Source organism: Plectropomus leopardus, chromosome 8, assembly GCF_026936395.1.
Source record: "Plectropomus leopardus strain MGB_pleo_1.0 chromosome 8, ASM2693639v1, whole genome shotgun sequence".
Taxonomy (NCBI): Eukaryota; Metazoa; Chordata; class Actinopteri; order Perciformes; family Serranidae; genus Plectropomus; species Plectropomus leopardus.
Window position 1 is genome coordinate 31,420,342 of NC_142183.1, and position 24,223 is coordinate 31,444,564.

The 24,223-nt window shown below is 38.7% G+C and overlaps 2 protein-coding genes across 3 annotated transcripts in view; both read right to left on the bottom strand.

The window, feature by feature from the left end:
- Positions 1-966: 966 nt before the first annotated feature.
- On the bottom strand, positions 967-17,515 carry st3gal5 (ST3 beta-galactoside alpha-2,3-sialyltransferase 5). 2 transcript variants are annotated; one of them, XM_042493814.2, is made up of 8 exons: positions 17,359-17,515; positions 15,549-15,662; positions 12,519-12,639; positions 9,733-9,942; positions 6,753-6,889; positions 6,400-6,586; positions 4,398-4,556; positions 967-3,085 (listed from the first exon to the last, which is right to left on the bottom strand). In XM_042493814.2, exons 1-8 carry the CDS (start codon positions 17,364-17,366, stop codon positions 2,828-2,830), a joined length of 1,194 nt encoding a protein of 397 aa, XP_042349748.2. In that variant the 5' UTR covers positions 17,367-17,515; the 3' UTR covers positions 967-2,827. The 2 variants fall into 2 exon arrangements, with proteins under 2 accessions (XP_042349748.2, XP_087937486.1); XM_088081360.1 differs by lacking the exons at positions 15,549-15,662; positions 17,359-17,515 and adding an exon at positions 13,502-15,506.
- A 195-nt stretch (positions 17,516-17,710) lies between these two features.
- polr1a (RNA polymerase I subunit A) overlaps positions 17,711-24,223 on the bottom strand; it is a 29,314-nt gene continuing 22,801 nt past the window's right edge. The window contains exons 33-37 of the mRNA XM_042492936.2: positions 22,995-23,279; positions 20,630-20,830; positions 20,139-20,256; positions 19,841-20,005; positions 17,711-18,284 (exon numbers count right to left, since the gene is read on the bottom strand). Coding sequence (XP_042348870.2) covers positions 18,184-18,284; positions 19,841-20,005; positions 20,139-20,256; positions 20,630-20,830; positions 22,995-23,279 — 870 coding nt within the window. The 3' untranslated portion in view covers positions 17,711-18,183. The remainder of the gene's footprint in view (positions 18,285-19,840; positions 20,006-20,138; positions 20,257-20,629; positions 20,831-22,994; positions 23,280-24,223) is intronic.

Consider the following 24,223-nt stretch of genomic DNA (forward strand, 5'->3'; position numbering starts at 1 on the left):
GCAGAATTGCCTTATTTCCGGTCATCTAATGGAGCGCATGAATGAGGCGATGGTAGTACTTAGTGAAAGGCTTGGCTTTGTTCCAGCCCTCACTGACCATGCATTGACTGCTTCATTATGGTCAAAATTTAATTATAGCTCAAACTAAAAACCATACATGTTTTTCATCAATCTGGACTCATCATGAGGGCATGCCACGATGCAACATTTGTTGTACTGTCAACAAAGTAACGACACAATTGTAAATCTGGTCTGCAGTTTCAATGGCAAGGTCTCACAACTCGTCAGTCCAGCCAGTGTGGTTGGTGCTTCCGCATAGTGGAGCGCACTAGTTGTTTTTGTCCTGTCTCTGTTTGGAGTAACGTCGCACCTGGAATGACCTGAGCACATTTCTGCTTTATCGCTTGAGGCACAGTCCCCCTTTGCTTCAGTGTGCACCTTTTTAGCTCCATCTGCTGGCAGAATGGGAGACTTAAATCCCCAAATCTTAATTTTGATAAGAATAAGATAAGAAACAATAAGATAAGAAACAATTCTGCAATGATGAATGACCGATCGTTCACATAAAAACAATGAAAACTACTTCATTACTCACTGTGCAATAATGTATTAATTTCCGTCATATGTACATTTTAATAACAAGGGTTACCAACAGTGCAGTAAATTAAGATTAATCTCCCTATGTTCATCAAATAGTTGGTTGTTTTAAAGTTTTAAACAATACTAAATGTTTTTAAACTCACTGGAAGTGTTACACTCACATTTGAATATGACTGTTATTAATGTTTTAATCTTTGTTTTCCTATAAATTCATTCTGATGTCAACTGGACTGCTGGTAAATAATTGTGACAGCTGAAACTGATTAAATTTAAAGGTTAGTGCTGTGAGTGGAAATGTAATTAATACATTAGAAACAATGACAATGACACTAGTAATGCAGGAATTAAATAAAAAAAAACATTCAGTTCATTACACATTTCATTTATCGCACTTTTTTTTCAGACCAGACCAATTTGTGAGCTTACAAAATAAACAAATACAATTTAAATTACAGTGGAATGATGTAGATGTACTGCTAATGAATGCTGAAATATTCTATAGGTAACAGAGAACTTCCATCTTTTTTTACATTTTGAAAGAAACAAAATGAAACTGATGAAATATGTTTTCATATGCTTCAGCTATTTGAAGTCAACTTGGACTGGTGCAGATCAATCACATTTCCAGTGTTAACAGACATAAATAATATGCATTGCAACATATTTAACTCTGCAAATCTGTTGGAATATGGGCAAAATATCTTTATAACCAGTGTGTGAAAAGGTTTGGTTCAGCTCAGGCTGCTGACAAGGGATGCTTTAAAAGAACTGTTTTTAGAACCTGGACAACTACTCCAATAAGAAAAGGTATGCTTATTAACACATTTCACATCTACCTCATTTTGTCTGGACTTTTAGACTTTTCAATTTGATCTGACCCAAAAGTACAGGTGTGAGACCAAAGTCCTGACCAAACACAAGAACTTTGGTCACACTAAATAAAGGCGGTCTCAGGCCAGATTAAACTAAAGCACTGTTTGGTTCATTTCTGGTGTGAAAATCTTTTTCAGATGGTTTGGGCTTTCAGACCGATTACAGGAGGTTCTGACAGGCCATCACAAAGTGTAATGAAATGCCTCAGTATGTAATGTGCGTGTGCTGCACCACGAGAGAGCGACAGTAGCTGCGCTCAGAGCAGCAAGGTGGTGGCGAACACAGCAGGGAAGAAATTAGCAGTAAAGTTTTCATCGTATTTAGTGTACAGTGTTGGTTTTAGTTTGTCCATTGTGGGCGGCTGTAACACATGAGGACAGGAGTTAACCCTTTGAAACCTGACCATATTGGCTTGATTGCTATCAAAAAATGGGAAGAAGGTGACAAGCAACTTCTCCCCCAAAATTAAGAAATGAGTAAATACTTAGAAGAAAATAACTGGAAAATTTGCAAAACAAAAAAGGGAAAACAAACAAAAAAGAAAATTACCTAAAGGAAGTGCTTTCTTCTGTAATATAATTTAAATATATAATTCAAAAAACAATAAAAGTAGTAGTAGTAACTAGTAGTTTCTAGACATTTCTCCTCATTTTCTGACAATATCTAATAATCCTTCCAGCTAATTTCCAGATCATTTCCTTGTAATCTTTTTTTTGCAGATTGCAGTATATTTCTTGCCAAGTTGCTCACTATGTTTTTTTCTGTATTTCTAAAATAAATTTAACCAATCTTCTCAGGTTTCTGGGGTTTAAACCCTTGTGAAAGACAGAATGCAGCTCAAGAAAACTGATGTGGACCTGGGTGTTAAAGGGTTAACTAACAGACTTGAAACAGTGTCAAAAACTCTCTCTTTCAATATTTTTCGAGAGGAGGTGAGCGAGCATACGAGAGGACGGGAGAGTCCATCTTTACAAACCAATCAATGTCAAGTTCAGGGAGACGCAGCTCACATAGGTGATGGGTTCTTTAGCGTCCTCGCATTTCTGCAACAACAAATCTACACAATATCACAAAAATGCAAAAATTGCTTCAGATTTAAATTAAAATCATAATTCTACATTTTCCATTGTACAACAATTTTTAGCTTGGGAACTTTAAAGCAGTTCATTGGTTAGTTTAAAAGTCCCATGAATGAAATAGCTGCTACAAAGCAACAGGAGACCTTTAACATTTAAATACTGACAGACATGTGAAGCCCGGTGGGCAGTAAGTTACTTTCTTTTTGTTTTTCATAACCTTTGTTCTTCAAAAAGCACTTTGTGACAAATATAATATGTAGTGAAAAGTTTGGGGGTCAGCTGGAGCAGAAGGAGCAGTGGATCCCCCCCGTCAGGTCGGTGATGGCTCCCTCTCTGACGAGGCTTCTCAGGAGTTCAGTCTCTTTGTCTACGTTGTGTGACGTCTGCTTCAGCATGGCGGTCATGGGCAGGTGGTCATAGTAGTGCAGCGGTGCTCCCTGCTGGGAGAGGTTGTAGCCGAAGCCCGCCAGGCTGACCTCGTCGCACAGCAGACTGGCTAAATTCAGTGCAGAGACCCCAATGGTGGGCACATTCTGCAAGAAAAAACAAAGACTCCAAATAATTGTCATGAACAAAAACATTTTTGTCATCATTTTTCTTAGTTTTTTGCCTGTTTCAAAGGAAAACTATCAGTACGAGTCTTAGTTTCTGAAATCATTTATCACAGTGGAGGGTAGAGGAGGTAAAGTGTTTGACAAACCAGTTTTAAATTTAGCATTTAAAAAAAACATACATTGTAGACACACTTTAAAATGTTTAAAAATAGTGTGAAGAGCCGCAGAATTCATGATGCCTGTGATCATTTTATTTTAATTACATTTTACTCAATTTTAATTAAAATACTTTCAAAATCAATTAAAAAAAACTTGGGAAAGAAAGTCTTAATTGTGACTCTTGAATATATACAACTGTAAACAAGTATATACTGATAATAATGACTTGTTTTCTAACATGAGCAGCATTTTGATGGATTTCAAATGAGGATGCCAAATCTTTGTCCAAATACCATTCCTACATTAAATAATATGCAGGTAAGAACTTCAAAGGTGACTGTTAAAGTTTTAAGTCCCCCCCAGACACATTTTACAGTATTAAACATACAATTGCGTCTGCTTAGATAAGGTTTATGGTAGATAGTAGGGGAAAGCTCCACGGTGCGGTTTATATCCGTAAACTGCACACTCTACAGTGTTTGCTGTCAAAACGTTCAACATGTGAATGCTGACTCTGCTCTGTAACAAGTCTGCTCTCTGCTGGAGGTTTCAGGTTACTTTGTCGGCGTTGTAAATAAGTCAAGTACCAAATGAATCTTGCATGGCGTCAAGGAGGTTCAAAAGTGGAGAAGCCGCGGCACCGCACTGCGTCACATTAATGGGGAACAACACGTGCGCAGTGAACCTGGTCTGCAGTTGCCAAATGATTCATTAGCTAACGTTCTACAGAAAAGTCTGACATAAAAGAACACAAACAACTGCTTTCAAACAAAAGCTCTGTTGTATATCTGCCACTATTCATTTGACTGTCCCCAAAGGTTCTGTCAGGTCAAGCGCACCTAGGGAGGCTAAAAATAGCATACCCAAACAGCACCTGATTGGCCATGTCCCAGCCTCTTTTAAATAGCGTAGAGTAGACACAGGAGAGGAATGTGGAAACATCTCTCTAGTGACAAACTTTGAACAGATACAAGTCAGTATAATGAAAGTGGAGGGGGCTTTAAAAAGCCTCTATTAAAAACAAATGACTGTATTTTACACAGTCTGTATTGTGTTGATTCTGTCGTCACTTCATCTTGGCTTTAAGAGCAGACAGACAGATTTAATCCCTGGAATAGGAAGGGTCTATTACCTGGTCTCTTCCCCACAGGTGTGGTCTGGGTGGAGGGTATTTCAGTAGGTCCAATGCAGTCTCTCTGATGGTATTTGGGTTTAGAAGTCTGAAACTCTGCGGCTTAATAGGGATTTGATCTGGAACCTTCTGCCAGTAGAAAAGCCAGTCCCACAGAGGCTGCAACACAAAGCACAGGTGTGTCCCGACACTGATCTTCAACAGCTTTTTAAACAATCATTTCACAAGACTTTTGACTCTGCATCACACAAGGATTATAAGATTAAAAAAACACAATAAGAGACCAATCCAGAGAAGGAGTAATGTCATGTTCCTCCAGAGAATTACATGACTACATGTGCTGTCTTTAGGGCGGACTGAATGGAGGTGGTGAGTCTGTTCGAATCCTTTGTGTGTTTTTGAAGTTACTGTCTGACCTAAACCAGATTTATAGGATTCAAATGATTTTTTTTCTAGTACCTGTCAATTTTCAGATGTTGAATGCTTGCTATTCAAATTTCATATTTAAACACATTCAATAGTTCCTTTAAATTCCATGGCCCCGTTTTACCTTTTTTTTTTTTTACATCTTCCTAATTCAGATTAGATTTCAGATTTGTGTTGTGAACATTAATATTTTTCTGAGATTGCTAGAACAATCTGTATTCTTAATCCATGATTATTTTTTTTTATCAGTAATTCATTTATCTTAAAGATGATTTTATTTACTTTTTTTTCGCCTTGTAGTTGTTTTGACTATGTTTTCTACTGGAAATGCATGAACATGTCAACCTCACCTTACGGATTAAAGAATACTATTGTTGTTTTGTCAGATGAATTTCTCCATGATTCCCTGACAAAGTTTTGCTTGATATTTGATGGAGGAAAGCCTCTTGATTTCTGACATGAACAAAAGTTAACAAACATTGCATTACATCCCTGACCTTTCAGTGCAACAAACTGCAAGGTGTTATCTCAGTGGAGTTGTCTGACAGTCAGAAACCATGCTGGCATTATTTAGTATCTGTCTTTATTTAGTATGTGACCGCTTTTCAAGTTTTCAATTTCCCTAGGAGGTTAAGTGCGTAAGTGAGTCTGAATGTAAAAATACACAAAATCCAATAAGAAAATCATAAAACTAATTAAAAAGATACATTTGATTTTGATCAAAATGCAGCATTTAGGGATGTAATGGTTACTGGTTATCATGATAATTGGGGTAAATTTCCTCAATGAATTTTCCATACATATTGAACATTTTCCAACACATTTCAACAATGTCACAATAACGTCAGTAACCGTGATAATTTTGGTCACAATAATTTTAACACTGAAATTTCATACCAATAGTAGCATTAAATTGACTCAGATTAAAGTCCAGATTTAAAGATTTAAAGAGCATCTAGCTCCAGTATCATGACCTATAGCTGAGAGAAACTAAATAGGCAGATGCATTATAATGTTGGAGGAATTTGATTTGATGGCTTTAAAGTTGGCGCATCATAACAGTAAAGCCCTGACGATATAACGCTAACAGGATAGTAGTATCTGTTAAGGAGAGAGAGAGAGACCAAGTTCATCAAATGCTCCATGTAACATTAGCTACTGAGACGGTCCATTGTAAAGACGAGGACACTACGACAACGCTGTTGTTAGCCAGCTGAATGAATCTCATCTCTGTGCAGCTACAAGCTGCAGAGTAATTGATGAGGATGTTGTGATATCAAAGGATGAAACTGGTTGGTGCAAACTTATGTAAGCACACGCCACATTTTGCTTTACAGGTGCACAATATGTCCGAGGATGTGATCTTAAAGGGTTAAAGGGGCATTTTTCCTTTCATCTCAACTGTGCTGCTCTTCCTATAAATAACAAATAAAAATGATTCTGTCATTCAGAGCTTCTGTTTGAATATTCTGCATCAGATATGGATCTCTCATGTTTTATTTTTTTAATAAAGACATGTTTCATCGAATCAGTATAACACACACACACATCCACACACACCACCACCACTACTCACCACAGTGTGTTTGTTGATCATAGCAGAGATCCAGCTGATGTCTACACTTTTATACACCACAGATACAAAAAGAGTGTGTGAGTCTGTGTCCATCCAGTGGAGCGGCGTGCCCTCTGGGTAACTCATCCTGATGCTGGTTCGATTTCCAACGTCAGCGCTGAACTCTCCCAGAGGACCGCTGTTTAACCTGAAGGAGGGCGACACACAGATCTGTTGATCTTGAGTGTTTGTTGGTTATACACAGTGAGAAGTGTCTGTAAAGATAATAATTAGCAGAACATGTGGCGCTGGTGTGTAAACCAAAACTCAAAATAGGATTAATACATTCACATCGCTGCATGTGTGTTTCTAACCTGATTATGGTGTCGAAGCGGTCGATCAGCAGGCCTAGCTCAAGTCCTTTGAGAATGCCTCCATTTCCCATGACCACACAGCGCTGACATTTATCTGACATCTTTTCTGGAGGGGGCAGGGAGTCAGAGTCTGGCAGCTTTAAAGGAAAATTCACAGACAGAATGGTCAGGTTTACGCACGAGAAGTTCTATACAAACAGGAACATAATAACGCACATTGGTTTTGTTTTATCTCTAAATGTAGAAATTAAGCGTGATTTTATTATCACTTATACTTTTTACTTCACCTAAACCAAACTGCAGTTATGCTCCATACTTTTTTTCATGACGTATAGAATTCATGCGACCTAAACGTCCACTGACATGACCAAATTTAGCAGCAGATGAAAATGTAAAATCTGTATGGAGTGATAAGGAGACTAACCTTTCTTATCCTAATGTATGAAACAAACAAATGCAATATTTACATCACATTTTCTACATTGTTTTCAATTATTTGAGGTTAGACTGGCGCTCTTTTAAAGGTGGAATATAATACTCATAATTATATTTTTATGAGTGTTCAATGACCTGATATCCTCTGTTGGAGTGGGTCCTCTTCCACAGAGTCCACCATGTTATTTTTGCAGTAGCCCAGAGTGGACAATCCAAACAGATACTGTCAACCAACAAAATTCAGATGCAATAACCTAATTTCAACCAGTAGAGGGCAGTCACTATGCACATTTTTTAAGACGATATGGAGAAATCAGATACTTCCACCATGTACTTCCATCAAATCCATCAACACTGTTAAATACCCACATGCATTAGTGGTTTGGGTGCTGAGTTACTCTTATAATAATGGTAGTTACATAATCTCATTGCTCCGTCTTCTTCTGCAATCGTTTAAAGGCAGCGGACGGCAGAACTAGCAGCACCAGCTGTTTATCTCAACTCACTCACACACAATACATTGAGACTGAAATGAAGACGTGAAGACGGTCGAATCAAAAAGTGAAAAAAAAGTTTGATTTTTTTGTATATATACTATATATATTTTTTTTTGTGTAGCATGATAATAATTTTTGTGGAAGACTTGATCATTCTTGTTTAGAAAACGTAACATCTGAGATAACCAACGCCTTTAAATGGATGACTGAATTCCTGCTCCATATCAACCCATGTTGGTTTGTCCATTAATTCAGAGAGAAGTGTGCCTGCCTTGGTTATCGTGTCGGCTTCCTGCGGTATCTTTACATTAGGAAGCCACAATCTTTCCTTCAACGAAAAGGCCTGTGACCCACTAAGCTTCATTATGGATCTTTTTCCAGCCCATTCCTGATCATTCTATCATTCATTAAACCACCAGGGAAGATTAAGCACATCATACATGGGATTATCAGTTTAACAAAGTTTGCAATGTTAACAAGACCTTTCCATGTTTTTATTTAACACTAAACCATACTCTGGAGGCCAAGTGAGGGGAACCATTAAAGACAGGTGGCCACTTGAGCTTGACTCAAGAAAACTTGACACCAACATAACCCTGGATATACAGTATAAAATGCCACAATGATTATAGCATGTTTAAGAGTACAGTTTTCTGGCCCTATAAGCATGAGATTTTAAACATTTAATAAAATGAAATATTAAATCCATCCGAAATTCAATAGTTAAGTAAGTATTCTTAGTTAACTGAGAAAAACCAGTGACATGGCTGATTCTCTACACCTTCTCAGACTAAATGTATGATTTACTACCAACTGATGCAGTCATGTGACCACGGTATGGTACCTGGCTCCCTCACAGGTTGACCTTGACTGATTAGCTTTACAGCTTCACTTCATTATTATCTACATCTTATTCCACACAGAGAAGCGGCTGCAATTTACTGCATGTTTACAGTTTGAAAAGACCTGAGTCTGTTCCTGCTACAATGGAAACCAGCAAGCCATGTCTACAAGTGCATCATGACTTAAAACAACCATAAATACAAACTACATCTGACAATATTTCAAACTGTCTTTAACCCTTTAACACCTGGCTTGACATCACTTTTCTTGTGCTGCATTCATTTGCCTTTCACTAGCATTTAAAACTCTGGAACCTCAGAAAAATGGTTTGATTAGTTTCAAAAACATGACAAAAAAACATAATGAGCAACTTGGCAAGAAGTGTTCCACAAATTGCAGAACATTTGTAGATTTGGATAGCTATTCTGAAAAAAAGCTGTGGATATATACTGCAATATATATATATTATATATACATTTCTAATTATCATTAAGATATAGTAAGATATGTTCCAGAATTCAAATCATTTTTTAAGCACCTTTTTATGTCAACCTTTTAAAAACGTCTTCTTTTTTCATTGTTTTTTTAAATGTAATTTCCCTGGACTTTTTACTTGTTTTGCAAATGTTTGGGTCATTTCTTCTTAAGTTGCTCATTGGCTTCTTCCCATGTTTTTTTGGGGTTTTTTTTAAAGAAAGCAAACCAATTCACTCAGGTTTCAAAGCGTTAACTGTGACAAGTTTATGGTATTGCTACTTGAAATATGACTGAACAAAACATAATTGAAGATATCTTGATTTTACGGTTAAATATTACCTGGTCTGTAGATTTATTATAAACTTAAATTCCACCCTATCAGTTTGAAATATTATCAAAGATATCATTCAGATGTCATGTTTGTTTTGATAAGTCACAAAGGGAAATCATCTGTTATGTAAATCCAGCCATTATATCATTGTGTTGTACCAACGATTGTGGTGTGCCGCTCTGCTGTTTTTTGCATGTGACATGTGGCAGAGGCTGCTTTCAGTAGAGGCTTAATATGATTCACTAATGGATGATGTGTTCTTTAATTTTCATTTGTCTCATAGTTTAGACTACAACACTTGCCATTAAGTAAATATGGTTAGATTATGTAAATAATCAAATGCAAACTAGATTAAACAGAAATAATGGAGTGAAAGAGAGAAAGATGTTGCATCCACCTGCTTCAGCAGGTTCTCCACTTTTCTCTGAAGACCTCTGAACCCAAATGGCGGTGGATACAGGAAGAGGTCTTCAGGGAGCGGCACGTCCTTCCACAGAAATGGCTGGGTCATGTGACTGGAAGCGGGCAGTCGAGCTAACAAGCTCTGCCTGGTGCTGCCGGGTCGACACTGGCTCTCCAGGACTCTGTGCACGTGCTCATGCACCTGCTACAAATAAAAAGGTTATGAAAGCACACTGTGAGTTTCAAAGCAGTGTCATCATAATTACAGATTACAGCTGCCAGTCTCCACAACCTGTTTCACTGCAGAACCTGTTTCACTACTATTGTCTTTAGAATTATAATACATGTGGGGTTGGCATTTATCAACTGTCACGAGTCAGGAGTCAGCTGGACCTCCAATCATCAGTCTGTAAAGTTGCTAAAGTTTGCGGATGACAACATCCTTCTTCACCTCATCTCTGGCAGGGAATAGTCTGCGTACAGGTGTAAAGGGGCTTTCACACTGCTGCACGGGCCCTGACAGCTGCCTGCCTGCAAGAGCATTAGCCCCATATTATTGCAAGACAACAGAAATCTGAAGTTCGGTAGAAATGTTATCCCAGGCTAAGGTTTTCTTCTGGCTGTCCTCACTAGTTTCCGGTGCTGTGTTGAACTATTATGGATATTTAGACACCAACATTATCAGGTCCTTCATCTTGTCTTCCACCTGCCTCTGTGATATCTTCTATCCTATTTGATCAGCCAAACCCAGGCAATAAGCGCCTGAAGTTCAACATGGTGAACTCAATGTGGCCAAGCAAAAACTGTGCGTATGCACACGGGCAAAAATTGCTTCACACCCTAAATTGCCTTGTTCAAAACCGCTTCCCCTTTACCGCCTTCGCCTCATTGAAATAACTAGAGGTGGTGTTAAAGCCTCTTTAGATTGACCATCAAGTGCAGCAAAAACAACTTGCAGCTCAATGCTCCTAAAGTAGAGGAGATAACTGTAGATTTCCGGAAGAACGCAGCCCTGTGCACCCCTATCACCCTCTATGACGCCCCTGTCAGAACTGTTTGGAGTCCTTCACCTTCAGCTTTATCACTAAGGACCTCAAGTAGAAACTGAACATTAGCTCCCCCATCAAAAAGGCACAAATGTATTTCCTGTGGCAGCTGAAAAAGTTTATCCTGCCAAAGACAATGATTTCATTTCTACACTGCCATGATTGAGTCCATTCTCATCTCCTCAATCACCAGCTGGTATGTTGCTGTCACTGCCAACGACAAGCGCAGACTGCAGCTTATCATACGTTGCTGAGGAGGTGATTGCTTGCAATCTGGCTTCCCTCTAGCACCTGTACACCCACAGGACCCTGAGGTGATCAGGACAGATTGTAGCATCACAGACGTAAACTCTTGGACACACTCCCCTCTGACTGAATGTCCATCAGGACCAAAACTTCATGTCACAAGAACAGTTTCTTATTGGCTGCAGTGCCACTCATCAACAAGGCCCATACATTAACACACATCTGAGATAATTATCTCTGCACACTGCACAAATTTGCTCTTCTGTGAACTTTGCACATCCAATGATAAATATTTCTGCACATCCTGCACAAACATGTACCTCTCTCTTCTTCTGAAACAGCTACATTGTACATTTTTTTTATGTCATTGTACTTTTTTTTAAAAGAATCGCTGTCATATACTTATTGCAAGTTTTCTATTCTATATTTTTGTATTGAGACTTGTCTTATTCTTCTCAATGTGTTTATTGTGGGTTTCATGTATGCATCAAAAAAACAAGGAAAATAGTCAAAAGACTCCCTGGTAAATGTTATTCTGATTTCTGTGACCCATGGTGTCCTGCATAATAACATCAGCAGGCAAGGCGGTTAGAGTGTAAATACAGGTTCGCAGGTTACAAAAAAATGTAAACAGTGCTCGGCAAGGGAGAACAGGCCGTGGTAACATGGTGGCTTGTTTGACAGCGTGTGGAAGAACTGTGACGCAGCTCGAAAGTTGTTTTTGGTCACTGCATATCACTACTGGGAAGCAGTTTAGCAGTTAAAACTTAAAGCATTTTAAAAAGCAGTGTCTTCTGTCCCACAGACAGGCCTGAGAAATTCTTAGTACGTGCAGGGAAGTGTGCTGTGGCTTCCCTCGAAATATCAATCTGTGGCTATTTATAACCACTGACCACTTCAGGGAGTGATTGCAGTGATTTCAGTGTTGCAGCAGGTTGAACTATTGATGATATTGCTGTTTTACTGTGACAACATACGGCAGAAGACCAATTTATCTCTCTTTTTTTAAAATTAAATTTGTCATACTTTATATGAACACAAAGAAACCTGTGTAATAAAAATACCTGCTTTGTAACAACATAGGTTTTTAACTGCTGAGAAAGAACGAAAAAAGCGCTTCATTTCTGTCACTCAAGCTGCAATTCCACCTTTGACCACAATGTAGGTTGCAATGGCTCCATTTTTTCACCCCCTGACTTCACGGACAGAGGAAGAAGCAAGTCAACGTTATCTATGAGGTATTTTTATAAAAAATGGGCACCAGCAGTGGGTGAATGAGACAAAGCACTTTGTCGGTCTCTACCTATGGTATTTCTCAATAGGCATGTGCAATTTTAGATTGATTGGGTAATCCATCGAGGACAACAATCAATGCAGACAGACAGATGGACGGAATTCATTTCTTCATTTTATAGTAGGACACTGACAACTTTCAGCGTATAGTAAACATGAAAGTCTGCTAGCCACTGTCCTAGCTTACTGTCCTTACCTTTTTATGTGCATCGCTGACATGCCATTCCACAGGTTTGCTTGTCTCTGTCTCAGTCAGTTGAAGAGAGACCATCGCCAAACACAGCAAAACTATAATCACACCCAGCACCAACACACGCCTACAGACACACACACACACACACACACACACACACACACACACACACACACACACACACACACACACAGACAGGGGAATAAACACATTAATAACCGCTGGGTAACATTGTGATGCTAAAAGTTAGCATGTCATTGTTTGTGTGGAGCTCACACTCCTGCAGCAGTAGTCTCAGAATAAACACAGATAGATAGTAAGACTAAGGGTCAGGGGCAAAGTGAATCAACACTCTGCATACAGCTCTACAATGAAATATGATTTCAATAATTTTGACATGTCAGATTTGCAGTATAGTTGTGTTGATTGTACAAAATTGTAAGGTTGTGTAGATTTTATTGAGAATTTGCATTAACTGTTCACAATTTCGCAACATCAAAAACAGTAAAGGCCTCCTCAAAAGCCAAAATTCACTCCTAGCCAACACACCCTCGTCCCTCAGCCAACTAGCTTCTTTTATCTACCAGAAACTACATGCCTGGGAATAAACAGCACAACAGCAGCTGGTGAATCAAGCATTTGGTTATGTAAAACACATGACATGCTAGACAATGCATTCCATACAGAGGATGGGCCCAGATAGTATGAACTGATCAAGTCTTGTTCACAGATAAATCACAGGTGGAACTTTGTGTTGGCAATGTACTGCAGGGATACATTACATCTTCAAATGGTGGAAACTGTCAGTGTGGGATTATTTTAGAAATGCAGAAGCTGGAGACTACAGAATTAAGTTATATTTTCCAGCAGTACAGTGACCATAAATATGTGAGTGCAAGACACAGTTTCTACTCTGGAAATCTTTGGTTATCACAGAGGTCCTAATAAAAAAAATAAAATTGCTTTCTGAACACACTAACCCTTACCCAGCCAAACCTCGTCAAATCAGCTCTCGTGCTTTGGTGCTTATCGGTCATGATTTCATCACTGGAAACACAAAACAAACAGGAGTAGAGGGCCACTTGGAGAGCAATACAGAGACTAATAGAGCAGTTTTCTATAATTTACAGATCTGCAAGTGCAAACACTACATGTGTCTGTATATGCTTCCTAAACTATTATATGGGTTATGATATGGAGTCACCGTATTCCTACAGGCTGTTTTGTCAAGACTGAATTTCATTTCCACCAAGAACAAATGCTTTTTCTCACAATGTAAACAAAATTGAAATATTATGTCCACCCTGTAATTCAGATCTGCTCTGAAATTTAATAAGTTCTTTCTTGGAACAGTGGTTGTTCTGTTGTGACAAAAAGACGTACAAACAAACCTGTCACGGTCGTACTCTGCTTACAGAGATTTCTTTGTTTACGACTATGTGGAGCTGTGGGTAAAGGGAAAGGTAAAGCTTGTGTACAGCAGAGTACTGCAAAATCCTTTATAAGTGATTCTCAGAGACCTCTCAAATTGAATATTTAAATATTATTTAATAGTGCAAAAATGTACTTCATCACTGTTGCACAACTGTAGACTTTTTAAACTGTCACTCAAGGCTGTAAATTGTTAGTCTTCCCAAAAAAGCATGGTTGCCAAACCAGTGTTCATTTTGTTAACAAAAATTATAACTAAGTTTGTCAATAACCTTTTTTCCATGACTAAGACTGACGATGATGAGACAGTACTATGTTATAACACAAAATTGTAAATCAACGTGCAATATTAATTCAGGAAAAAGATCAGTTTATGCATTCCAATAGCGGCCTTAATGAACAGTCCAGCTTCAAATATTAAATCAATTTGCGTTAGCAGATGTTGATGCTGGCTAAGACCAGTAGGACTGCAGCGTTTTTTTTCCACAGTAACTGTGTGATGAGTGTGTAGCAATAAGCTTATTGTTTAAGTAAAACAAGTCCTCCATGTCCTGCCTCCATTAGAAAAGCAAAAGCTCTCTTTATTTCTTTGGGCTAGTAAATTTTAGTGGCCCTGTTTGAGTGGAAAGCACTCTGGCTCTATCCAGTCTAATACTAAAACCCCTTAATGGTTTTGCAAGTCTTCCACATGACCACCATTAACATACACATAATTTATTCATCTGCACTCGCCTTTCTGCCTTTTCCTAGCCACATTTACTGTCTTAAAACCTTCTCGGGTTCCAGACTCAGGTCTTGGGATAGTAAATGAAGTTAGGAATAGACAGCGGTGGTTAGGCCTAACTTCTAATTAAAGTGTAAGCAACTGCATACAGTAGCGTGACATAGAGAAGAGATAACAAATAGATCAAGATGGGAACAGAGAATCACAAACTTTCAGGAAGTGAAAGGGAAAAGCACTGTTGCCCTCGTTTTCTTGCACTGTTTATAACTACACTCCATCCAAACATAAAAGGGGGTCTGTTTAAGAAATGGACTGCATTTTGAATAAAGTTCAGGGACGACTTATCAATAAATCAACAAGAGAGCAGAAATAAACTATTGTGCATCATTTTAACAGCGGATACAAGGGTTGTGTGTTTTTAGTTTGTGCTAATGGCTAAAAGCTTCCCTGGCCTCATTCTTCCTGCCATTGTGTGGGCAAAGTCAGCACAGTTGGGAGCTATCAGAAGGTCTGCTTTCAGAGGCAACTGTTACATGATATTCATTTACAGTATGAAAAACAGGTTCCACAGAGGGAGGTGATTTCCACAGAGGGAAATGGCAGCTTTTGGTGTGACATGACAATCAATATCACATCTGTGATCACATACATCTGTGTTTATACTGCTGATTTAGAGCATCTGTGTTCGCCTTAAGCGTAAATGTTAAAACTGCTTTAGAAAAGTCACTGAAATATTGACAAAAACATAGACATAAAAAAATGGCTGTGGCTTTAAATAACTGTAGTTTTTACTTATCAGACATTACCAACCGCGTTTATCTAACCATCACGTTTCAGAGAACAGCGGGAGTCTTTGTGCTGTGTTATGTGAACACCACCTGTGTGCTGCCAAGCGTTTAGGAAGCCTCATGTTCTCATTCACAGTGGAATCCAGGAAGTCCCCTGGTATCTGTGATGAAGCCTGATGCCCTCTGGCCCTCAGGGATCTGGTCCTGGAAACACAGGGATAGACAGACAGTCTAGAAGCCACATTAGCAACCATCGCATCATGCTATACTTATACTACAGCAGCACCTCTGTGGATAATTTTCTTTTAACGCCATGATATATGAGGCTCAGTGATTGCATGCTGTTTGATATAATAGTGGCTGTGATCTCACAGCAATGCAGTTTTTAATGGCATGGTTCACAAAGTGGCTTATTAGGGATTGTACTGCACTGTAATATGTATTTATTGTCATGAAAATATATTTTAGTTATAGCTAATGCTTGCACATTATCATAATGCACATCTGTGTAAAAGGTGTTTGAATCTATCAGTTGAACAAATGTTGCAGTATTAAAATAATTTGTCACAAGCAAAAGTCCTCTATTAAAATTGTTACTATCTCCCTGAGTATACCTGTATCACCCTCTTTCTAAACAAAGGAAATACAAAAAGAAACATTGTTTTGCTGTGTTCAAAGGGTGTTTTGTTTAACGTATTCAAAAGAGGTGTTGCCACATGGATGTTGTCATTAAGGACTCCTAAGGGGACATTCAAATTCACAAATTTGTGTACACAACCGTCCATGTCATAATCATGAGTTCCAGAGTCCTTTGAACAGGGATACATTTGAAATGGTTTACATAGTAGTAGTAGTAGTAGTAAAGTTGTGACATCACAAATTCACAGAAATCCTGACAGCTGGTGTAAAGGCACAATTTAAAAATACAGACTGTGTGCATTTCTCTGTGGACTGAACACCTTGACACTTTCATAATATTCTTATAGCACTTATACTTGCTGTATTTTAAAAAGTGCATGGAAATTGGACTTTTATCAATAGACCTTGGACCTTGTGGACCTTTAATGAACAAGTGTGGCTCCATCTCCCAGGAATAGAGATGGAAAAAAGTTCTCCTAAAATGTAGTAGATTCTAAAAAAAAAAAGCAGCATAAAAAAATCTTTAGTATCTTTGCGATCGCCAAAGTTTCAATAAGATGAGGTTCGCTACTTTTAACGTCAGTAACGTTGAGAGTCTGCTTCTCCATCTCTGCGTTCAAAAGTATGTAACGTTAGCTAGTTACGTAGTTATTAGAACAAAGCAGTTGCTGTTAATGGATGTTTTTAGCTAGTTTCGACACAAAAATGGTCTCCTGAATAACGTTAACCATTCATATACGTTTTGTCGAATAATTACTATTACTGTTTGTCGACCCCTCGCGTCACCGCGTGACATAAGGACGAAGCACATCATTACTGTATAGACGCAACTGCTGCTTAACACGTGCTGAATTAAAGCTTGTGTTTCTGTCACGTTTGTACTTTTGGTCGATTAGCAAGACGTCATGTATGTGCTATATTTCTAATAACATGGCCTATGAGTACGAAAGAGCGTCACGCACCGCGACTGAGCTGTTACCTCGGATAACTCCCAAACCACACCGCCCCAATCCGGGCAAACAATAGAAGTACCAACCAACGTTGCAGTAAATAGCGAAAATGCAGCTCATGTAAAGTTTAAGCGCCCCTTGGTCGTGCAAACGTTATTCAGGGTAACACGGAGAATAACCGTTAGCCTTTTTTTGCTTCAGAGGACCAAACTGTAACGTCAAGCTATGGTGACCACAACACACGCCGTTTCGCACTCAATTCTTTTCTTTAAACTACAATTTCTCCATATTTTTTTTCCTCATTTACTTACCCTTCCATGGATTCAACTGTTTCGCCATAACTTTTCCTTTCGACAGAATAAATGATCAGTTATTAGTCCCGTGGCTTCATCCTAGCGTCTCCTTTTCAGCCTCCTCTCAGACGGCCAGCCAATCAGCAGCGAGTGCTGTATCGAAAACGGTTCCCCCGTCATCCCTACACCGGAACACTCGCCATCATTTCCGTCCTTTCGAAATAAAAGCCCCTAACCATTACCTGACACATGTCCCTTGAGCTGATCATAATACCAGTGTGTTCACTCAAAGTTTAAATGACGAACAGAGAAACGCAAAAGAAAAACAAATCATACAAACCAAAAAAAAAGAAAAAGAAATAAGACACACTTTATACAAATGTTTAATTTTATTATTAAATACAAAGAGAAAATGGTTGCTTTTCTACCTGATTTCATGCTTCTAAGAATGGCATCATGAGTGGATATGCATCTTTTTACAATATAGCATACAAAGAGGCTGCTCAGATTTAATTTATCTTCTGCAGAGAGCTTTAGTCATTTTACAATGGCTAAATCGCGTTCATTTTCAAATCAATTTATTCTGTAACAATTTTCTTCAAAACACAAATAAAGAATATCTGGCACGAGACAACTGCCATATCATAAAGTGGAAACTTTTTATTCGTTATTTATTCATTCAAGTAAAGTGAGCCTCCTATGGCTTTCTCTATATTGTGTGTGCTCATTTTCAGTTCAAGCGACAGAATTGGAAACGAATACACTTCAGTGTTGTGATTATATTAAACCACAAGAAGGCTCCTTATTGTCACATCTCACCAATCTGACTGCTTCACTCCTCTTCTACTGCAGAGGTTGTTTCAGTTCAAACAGTCCTGTTCCACCTTTGACTACCTTTCCCACAACCAGGCAGGCTGAAGGAGACACCAGCTGATCATGTGACCCTGAAAAAGAGGAGGAAAAACAGCAATGAACACAAAGATACGGGCAGCCGTGGCTTGGAGGTTAAAGGAATCTTGTCACGTGAATCCAAAATGGCTTCAACACCCCAGAAGCACTATCGTCAACCTTCACTGAATAAATGGTTGTTAAAAAGAAATTGTAGCCATGAAATATGAATCCTCTTAAAAATACATTTAACTTTTATTTTAACACAACTTTGCTCTACTGAATCTCAAAACATGGCCTGAAAAGCAGAACATGTGACAACAGCTGCAGTCTGAGATTATGGGGCACTGAGATTTTGCAAGTTCAATCTTGTACTGTTAAGCATGACTCAATCATCAAACCTCAAATACACCAGAACTACTGTCTTGCAGTTTTATGCCACTGCCAACCAGCCAAGCTACCCATGTCTGTCCAGACTCATATATGTAGTGCAGGCTTTCAATACATTTAATAAAATAGTTATCAAGGTAATTAAAAGTTAATTAATTAAAGATATGAAGTGATTTTTTTGGCAAAAGGTGGATGACACACCTTCAACACAGCAACACAAAAGATCTATACAATTAACAGTGTTAAGGTGACATTCATTCACACCTGCATCAAATAACTGCAGTTTTAGTCCACTAAAAGTATCACTGCTGGCTCTAAAACACAGCACCCATGTTAATGCACTAATTTTAACCCCTCAACCGGTGAGCTCCAAAAAAAGCGTCGCTACTAAATACCATCTCCCTCCACCGAAGAAGTACTCAAACATCGATCCAAATTTGTCTGCATTGATTTACCCAAAAATCCCCACACACAGAAAAGCTATTATCTTATCTGCAGCAGAGCCGTGTACACAGCTCTGTTCTACTAGCAATTGGAAAGGAGTCCAAAGCCTATTTTAAGTGATTTTAACCATGTTTAAAAAAACCTGCATGCAGGCACTAATTTTGGTGGAAAAGGGGTATATCTGATCAAATGCCTCCTCTTGTGTTATGACACTGATTGATGGCTAGAAAAGTGTTTTTGGAGAACATTGTGATGTCACAGTGAAGTTGACCTTTGACCTTTTGGATCTAAAATGTCTGCACTTCATCATTTTATCCTATTAAATTCAATGTCAATGAAGTAATGGTCAAAAACATGTTTTGTGAGGTCATGGTGACCTTTGACCACCAAATTCTAATCAGTGCATCATTTGAGTCGAAGTGTTGGTTTGTGCCAAATTTGAAGAAATTCCCTTGGAGATACAATATCGTGTTAACACCAATGCACAGATGAACAACCAAAAAACATAATGCCCCAGACACTGCTACCACCGGCGTGGACGCATTTAATACCAGCAAAGCACCAACGCAAAAACATCAGCTAACACCTTCAAAGCTTTTTCGACTAACCTCCATCAATAACTGCCCACTCCAGTTTCTAAAAACAGAGTGATTTCTTATCTTATGAGTAGTGTCACATGTTTCTCACCCTCAGTCATGCCACAAAGAACTACAAAATCACTCTGTGTGTAGAAATCCCCTTTTTTCTCTTTGAATTATTATCATCATCTGCTCCTCACCCAGCATGGTAGCCTGTTTGAGGAACTTGTAGCTGGTCTCGAAGGTCATCTGCTGCAGAGGGGAGGAGTTGGACCGGATGGCGTGTCGGTTTAAAGGCTTGTATACGCCTTCAAAACACATGTAATCTGCTACCAGTGACAGATGTCTGGGGTCCACCTCGATACCTAGAGACGGACAGAGAGACAAAAGCAGATGAAACCTGAATGGTTATGACAGCCGTGTGGTCTGCTATCTGGGGATTTCCTACATGCAAGTGTGTGTGTGTGTGTTTGTGTGTGTTTATTTGTGTGTATGTACCATAGACAGCAAAGACATCTTTGATTTCCTTCTCTATGACTTTCAGAGCCACTTCAATCCCATAGGTCTTAGCCATGGCATGGACCTCATTGGAGTACAGCCTGTTGATGTCCAAGATCTGGAGAAAAAATAGTCATGTAGTAAAAGTCATTTCTGCTTTCCAAGACTCAGAAACACTACAGAGATTTGCGTGAGTCACATCCTGACCAACAGAAATGAATAGTAACAAGTATGACAATCTAAAAACAATACTTCAGTCAAATCTGAATTTGATATGTTCAACTGTCATCTGCAGTCAAAAATAGCAAACAACCAAAACTCTTATCGCTGGTGTGAATGCATAATTAAACCATAAAGTGCTTAGTCATGCTTATGGGTTTTGCTGGGGTTAACTTCTTCATACTGCACTGCAATCTGCCTTTAACTCTCTCTAAGCACAGCGACTTCTTATGTTAGAAAGTGTACAGAAAATGCCTCAGCTTACTACATACATCACTGTGCTTGAACAATTCGTGCATATTGATGCCTTCTGTGTTGAGGACCGTCTCTTTCTCTCCCGTCTTTGTTGTAGTTTCGCTCAGTAGGCAGCGTGTCAAGCCTTCAGTCTCCATGATGACTGCGTTCTGGGCCAGTGTTGACAGGACTGAAGTCAGGTCAAAGTGCACTTTGCTCACCGGTAAGACCAGGTCAACCTTTGCATATGGAGATGAGAGGATGAAAGGGTTTAGGGTTTAATCAACAACCTTATGAGAAAGTCTAAAACTGTGAAAAAAAGCTTTATAAGAATGTGGAGCATGTACATTGTAGATGGTTCCTCACAAATGAGCCTCCAGTGGCTCCTTGGAGATCCAATAAGGGTTTTTTTCTCACCCAATGTGCTGCTAGTGAATGTGAACTGACATACTCTGTTAAAAGTTTTCTGTGGCACGGACAGCTATGAGCTTATGATCAGAAAGAAAGTTCATCTTCAGCTGTCTGCATGTTTGAAGCTAACACAAAGTGCCAAAAAATGCATTTCCTCTAATGGATACTTGAGGCCAGCTCAAGAAGTCAAGTCAATCCTTATAGTTAAGGAGATAATCAAGATCAAGATTAAGATCAAGCTAAATTTCACTGTCACCTAACTTGGGCAACAGCACTAAACAATCAATCATAGCTATACTGTGGCAACAATCAATCAATACAGCCAGGTGAGACACACAGAAAAACAAATAACAGTGTACACTGATGATGCAAATTAGATGTCGCCTGTGGATGAGGAAGGGCAGGCCATGCCTTTATGTATTGCACCTGCCCTATCATATTACACAAGCCTCTGCAATAGCATTGCACAAAAAATGGCAATGTAGTTGCATATAAAACAAGATAAAAACAAGAATAATAATTAATAATAATAATTCTAACAATAATAGTAATAATAATAAATAAAAATAATGGCAATGCCTTGCACAAAGAATGAAAGTGACAAAGTCATGATAATAGCAAATACTAAACAGCAGCATTTACACAACAATAAAATAAATATAATCTACCATTTTTAAAATTGCAAAGTTGAAAGCTGAAATAAACATGTTGACAGCCTGGTTTTGGTCTCTATAGCTAATTTCAACATTTTCAACAATTCAACATTTACAACAATTTCAGTTTAATGTTATTATGGCTTACAGTGCATAATTAAGGGCCTTGCAACTCTGTTTACTCAACTGTTAGTTTATGAAAGGATTTCAGCATTTGGTTGAACTAAAAGACCCTCTAAGGAGTCAGGTTTTCAGTTTTTCCAGTGATTTTGTGAAATTAAACCAAAATAATACGTCAAAACTTCTGTACATCACTGTGCTTGAACATTTCGTGCACGTTGATGCCTTCTGAGTTGAGAACCGTCTCCTTCTCTCCCGTCTTTTATGTTCAATTGTTTATTTAGCCTATTTTTTACTACGAAAATTAGCACTAGCATTATCACAATTAACAACAGCTGCTAATGCACCATGCTGACTGAGCCAGCCTCTAGGATTAGCTCCACCCTCACGCTACTTCTGGCTCCAAAAATCCAAGATGGGGTCAGCCAAGTTTCCAAATCTGAGGCTTCAAATCAGGAGTCCACAAACCGATGGGTGACATCACAGTGGCTTCATCTATTAGTCTGTGTTTAAAACGAGCATCTTCACATCTATTAAAAACAAATCATCTATGCAGGCGGACATAAATAATATAATTAGGGAATCAATATTTTATACATGGGCTACTTGTTAAATCTCAGTTGTGACTGGCCATTCACAAATGTTTGCTCAACTGTTTTTAAATCACTGAACCAGTACTGAACTCTAAGCAGTGAGGCTCAGCTGAGATGATGGGACTTGTGTTATTTGTGCAACCAATTATGAGAACCACACACATTTCATTCCGAATGTTTGCTTGAATCAGACAGGAAATGTGGCCAAAACCGCACAGAAAATGAATTGATGTGGAGAACTCGCGTGTGTTAATGTGTGCATGTGTGACTGAGAGTGTGAGATAAGACTCTCCAGCTCTGGCTGTCCTCGAAGGTTGTGGATGTACTTGTATCACAAGTAAGACTGCAGGATTCTATGATGATTAATTAAAATAAATAATTAAATGGCATTAATTCACACACGTGTGGAGAGGAGACTTAATAGAAAATTGTTAAATTATGCATATTATGATGCAGAGCTCAGTAAAACAGCTGAATAAACATAATATTTTTGAGCCTCGATGAAATGACTTTGCAAAAGGACTTTTGAAATCAGAACTCTGCTCTTATGTTTTTTATGTCATTTGGATCAAGAGAAGTCACCTGAAATCTTTCTGTGTAACATGTAAAAAAAAAAAAAAACTCACCTCGCACCAGAGTTCATGCTGATGATCGTAGCAGTATCTTTCTATCGCTGAGTTCGACTCCAGAACAGAATTCACCCTCATCTGATTCAAAGATTTTCCTCCTTCTTCTCCCCCTCCCCCTCCTTTTGCTCGTTTCGTCTTCTTCTCCATTTGCACTCCTACAAACTCTGTCTGGGAATTCTCCGGCGTCTCCGCATTCTCCTCCACCTCCTCATTTTTCTCCCCCTGATCATCTTTACCCTCGCCGTCATCAGCTCTCTCCTCGTCCTCACTATCATAGTCCACCTGCAGAGGAGAACAAATGGGCGTTAAATGTGTTAGAACGGCAGAAGCGGCTTTTATGCTAGATCTGATTTATGCCCTTAACACCATGGTTCAATTGTCAACAGCACTAGAGCTCCAGTCTGTTTACTCCGAGTATTAACATCTGTTGATGTCTCTGGTGATCTAATCACAAGTGGACAGGTCTAAGTCTGTGTGTTCACACCTGGCATTATGCAGCCTTCATGTTCTCCTTCGAAATATCTTTACTGAAATAAGGAGTAACAAGGACATGAACAGCCCTCCAAAGTCAGAATAATAGTGGGAAACTGGGAAATCTAGATGATACCCGAGTTGCTGAATTGTGATGTTTGCTTGACGTTTCACGTCAGCAGAAATAGCAGAAAGCATAGAATCAGTTCACTGTAGGGTGCCACTTGCATTGAACTATTAACCTTGTTACAAGGTTACTGGTCTTACAGGATTTTCTTATGTAAAATAATCAACTTGCAGTATTTTCAGTAAGAATTGACACCAAACATCCCCGCCTCTGTAAAGAGGATAAACAGTTACAGCTCATGAATTAATAAATAAAAGTCAGAGAAATGGATTGCGTGGCTGCTGCACTCAGATCACAATCATATATTTATCCCAACTTCAAGGGCATTTCTGTTTGAGGGAAAGACTGCTAGTCACTGGCTAATCTATGCCGATGTCCTTGGCTTACATGCTAATAATGTTGGTATGTTGTATATTAGTTGAAATGTGTCTGACAAAATACAATTGTTTTGATTTTGAACATTTGTGAGTCATAATATAGCTGAATTGTGCACTTTTTAAAAATTTTGATGCTGGTAAGGCATGTTTTATGTGTGTTTTATGTTTAAACTCTACTGCACTTCATAGAAACTGAGCTTCAGACAAATGCGGGCTTTAGTTTTCAGTTTTTACCCTTCCTTTCACTGGAA